Source organism: Pagrus major, chromosome 2 (genome assembly GCF_040436345.1).
Source record: "Pagrus major chromosome 2, Pma_NU_1.0".
Classification (NCBI taxonomy): Eukaryota; Metazoa; Chordata; class Actinopteri; order Spariformes; family Sparidae; genus Pagrus; species Pagrus major.
Genome location: NC_133216.1, coordinates 9,498,556 through 9,502,307, shown reverse-complemented (window position 1 = coordinate 9,502,307; position 3,752 = coordinate 9,498,556). Strand labels below are relative to the sequence as shown.

The 3,752-nt window shown below is 35.6% G+C and overlaps 1 protein-coding gene across 1 annotated transcript; it reads right to left on the bottom strand.

Annotated features, from left to right (window-relative positions):
- Positions 1–834: 834 nt before the first annotated feature.
- On the bottom strand, positions 835–1,764 carry LOC141017568 (odorant receptor 131-2-like). The gene has a single exon (XM_073492265.1). It carries the CDS (start codon positions 1,762–1,764, stop codon positions 835–837), a length of 930 nt encoding a protein of 309 aa, XP_073348366.1.
- Between the last annotated feature and the right edge of the window lie 1,988 nt (positions 1,765–3,752).

Below are 3,752 nucleotides of genomic sequence, written 5' to 3'. Positions count from 1 at the left end.
TGAACTCCAGGAAAAAACAATGTGTTTAATTCTTTTAATCCACTTGCCCAATCATGAAAGTCAGTTGCCAGATTTGCTAGACTGACGTGGCACTTTACTTGCCCCAGGCAATCAGGCAATCTTTATTATTGACCCCTGCAAAGTCCGCAATTCCAATTTGCCAGTACAGGAACATAGTTTGGCATTGATTTTGAGTCGATTGGTCACATGACCTGGAAGCTATTGAAAATAAATGCAGATTTTTATATATATCATGATAATTATTGTATGTATGCACTTTAATTTAACATTACACTGCTTTTAAAAACTGGTCTGTGTTCATGATAAGAAGTACTTGTATCGGTATCGGGCTTTGATGTATTTTTTGTGTATGTGTCACTGCGGGACTACTGTACTTTGTACATCAGGCACACTAAATGAAACAGGCACACATCCAAATTGTGCAGTATAAGAACGTTTATTTAAAAAAAAAAATGTTGTTACAATTGATATGATATTTTTTGTAAATGGTTTTAAAATATTACTACAATCACACAACTTTGAGCCAAAAAGGAAACACACCACATGATTGGTATTTTGGTTTGTTGCCGATATGAAGATGTGCTAAAAACAAGCAATGAAAGGATAAAAAGAGGGTCACTTTAATGTCGTGTGTACAGGGAACCAGACTGGATATTTATCAATGCAAATAATCACAAACATCCTCATGAGGAGCAAATGCCAACTTGCCCCCCAAAAGATCTATTGAATCATTTCAATGACATTTCTCTGGAAAAACAAACAAACAATATAATTAAAGCGAGAAATTTATTTTAAAAGCATAACATCATTACTTTAAAAATCCAAAGGTTTTTTATACAAGCCACAGAGAGCGTAGTATTTCAGTGCATGAAAAAACATTTCGTCCCTAAGGCCATAAATGAGAGGACTCAGACATCTCGGAGCAAGAATAAAAGTAATGTAGTTAAAATACCTGACATTAATAAATAACAGAAAATTAGTCTGAAGTAAAGCAGCTTCTATGAATGGACACCACAGCTGGATGAGACAGAGCAGCAGCTGGATGGCATGAAGAATTACTGTTCTGAGCCCTTTCCTTGTTGACTTTTTATTCTCTCCAGATGCAGCTTTGGCCACTTTCATTATTTTAACATAACAGAATACAATAATGCTCACCATAAGTAAGAAGTAGAACTGACTGATAGCTGACCGAAGATGACCCTGCCACTTTTGAATGATGAACATTTCCACAGAGCATACATTTCTCTGAATGTAGAAGCCATGGGTTGCAGATTTAAAGAAAATGGACAGAACAGCAATGCATGGTAAACAGCTAATGCCGTGAATGAAGAGGATACAGTGCATAGAGCTGCTTGTGGAGCACAGTTCTGAGTGCCGCAGGGGCAGGCAAATGGCCACATAGCGCTCCAGAGTCATTGCTGTCAGAGTAACTGGTGTTAAATAAGTGTACAGAGACAAAATAATATATATCATGAGACAAAACCACATTTGTATGGTAAAATGAAAATAGCTTAAAATGAGCAGGATATCAGTCAGGAGTAGATACAGACAATCAGACAGTAGTGTCATAGCAAATAAGATGTAGCGCATGGTTGTGTAGAAGCAATCCTTCATAAAAAATGTCATGATTAGCAAAGAGTTGATGCAAAGAAAAACTAACACCAGAACCTGAACAAAAACGACCCGACCATTGATGTTCTTCGGTGAGGATTTACCACCATTCAAAGAGTTATTGGCTGCCATATATTCTGAAATATCAAGGGTTTAGACACTTCCACAGCTCATTCAACCAAAAGTCAGATCCAAAATTCAAGAACTCATATATCTGCCAGTATAATGTAAAATATTTGTATAAGCAAGATGCCCAGATTTTCTGTGGCACAACACACAAATAATTTCACAGATGTGACTGGTGAAAGTTTAGATGATTAACACAAACATACACATCAGTATAATATCACATTCATTGCACTTAAAATACATTTGACAGAAACACATCAAAAGGTCAAAAGGCATTAAACCATCAGCTTAACAAAACATCCCTGCATCAACATGGCATTGTGGCACAGAGTCCCATAGATAAACATCTTCTGCTGAGCTCTGTGCAGCCCTCTGAGAGAGGACTGTGTATGAGGACTTTATAACTAACTATGACGAAACTAAACGTTTCTCACCACAGTGTTGTCATCATCAACTGTTGCCACCAACACACCTCAATGGCCATACTAAATATAGTTACTTACTTTGTGTTTTGTAGAGATGTTTTCCCACAAATATTAAAACTTCTCATATCACACATCTTATGTACACATGAGGTTGGAGGTTTAAATTATAAATATGTTTTCTGTCGGATGACCAATGCAAACATGTTGATAGATGTTCTGAACTGCCACATAGGAAGGTTGGGTGTAAATCCAGCTGTAACAGTCAACAGCCTCTCCTCGAAGGCATTTGTAGCATTGCATTAATTAGTACACATAAACAGTGATGGGATTAATGGGGTTATGGCTGGCAAGCGATAAGTGAACTAAGCGATTGCTATCACTGTGTGATATGTTTTATCAGTGGTAATCATACAAAAGAAAAACAACATATTTTGTTATTATTTTAACGGACTGACAAGTCCACACTACTGGTTTAATCATTTCCGCACAAGTACCATTTCAACCAGTTCATTTTATGTCATTATTTAAGTTTCTATTTAATTTATTTCATATTATTGTATATATATATTTTTTTTTACATTTGTATTTTACTCACATTTTACTTACTTTTAAACAATTAAATGCATTGTCTGTTGGTTTATTTTGTTACTTTCCAGCTCACCAGTAAGCCATGGTAATGGTTGTTTGAGATGTACAATGGACAAAGGATGGAACATGGACAATATATAGTCATTCACTAAATAAAGGTAAAGGTAATTTTATTTGAATTGATAGAAGGCTTGATGAGGGTAGGGATGGGGGTTGAGGTAGGTGGATGAAGGAAAATCAGACATCAGACATCAGAGGATCAATACCAGTCTCATATCTGTGTATTATATGTAAGGATACAGTGAGCAGATTGGTATGCATTTAAAGAGAAAAAAAACCTGTAGAAAATGTGTGGATTTACTTTATTTGAAAAGTTAACAAGTGTTATCAATTTGTACATTTACAAAGATTTACATCTGAACACTGTAATTTTGCGATAAGGGGAAATGTAACTAGTCTTTATTTACAAAGTGTAGAGCATAGTCCAGATTAAAAACGTAAAGCATTTGAAAGTAATTATTGGCCCTCATATAGTGTAATAAAGTGAACTTGAAGAATGTCCATTTCTGGACAACAAGGCAAACTGCTTCAATCTGTTGTGCTTATAGACAGTCCATTTTGTATTTGAATAAATAAGGAACAGTTTGAGTATTTCATTTTTTTAGGGAAGTTCAGACAAATCCTAAATTTATCCTGTGTGTTAAAAAAAAAAGTCAACATCTTCACTAGTAGGAAAAATACAAGAACTTCACAGTTTGTTTGTATTGCAGTGTCAGGATGTAGATGAAAGAACTGTAATAGATATCTCAGCTTTTTCCACACAAAAAAAGTGGTACAATACGATAGAATATATTGTTTTGATAAAGAAGTAAGGCAGTAGGCTGATTGGCCTCTTTCAATCTTTCGGTGAGCAACCTTGATCTGATTTTATGCAGCACATGGCCTGAGTCTGTCTCCTGCCCCTCCTTATGTGACAGC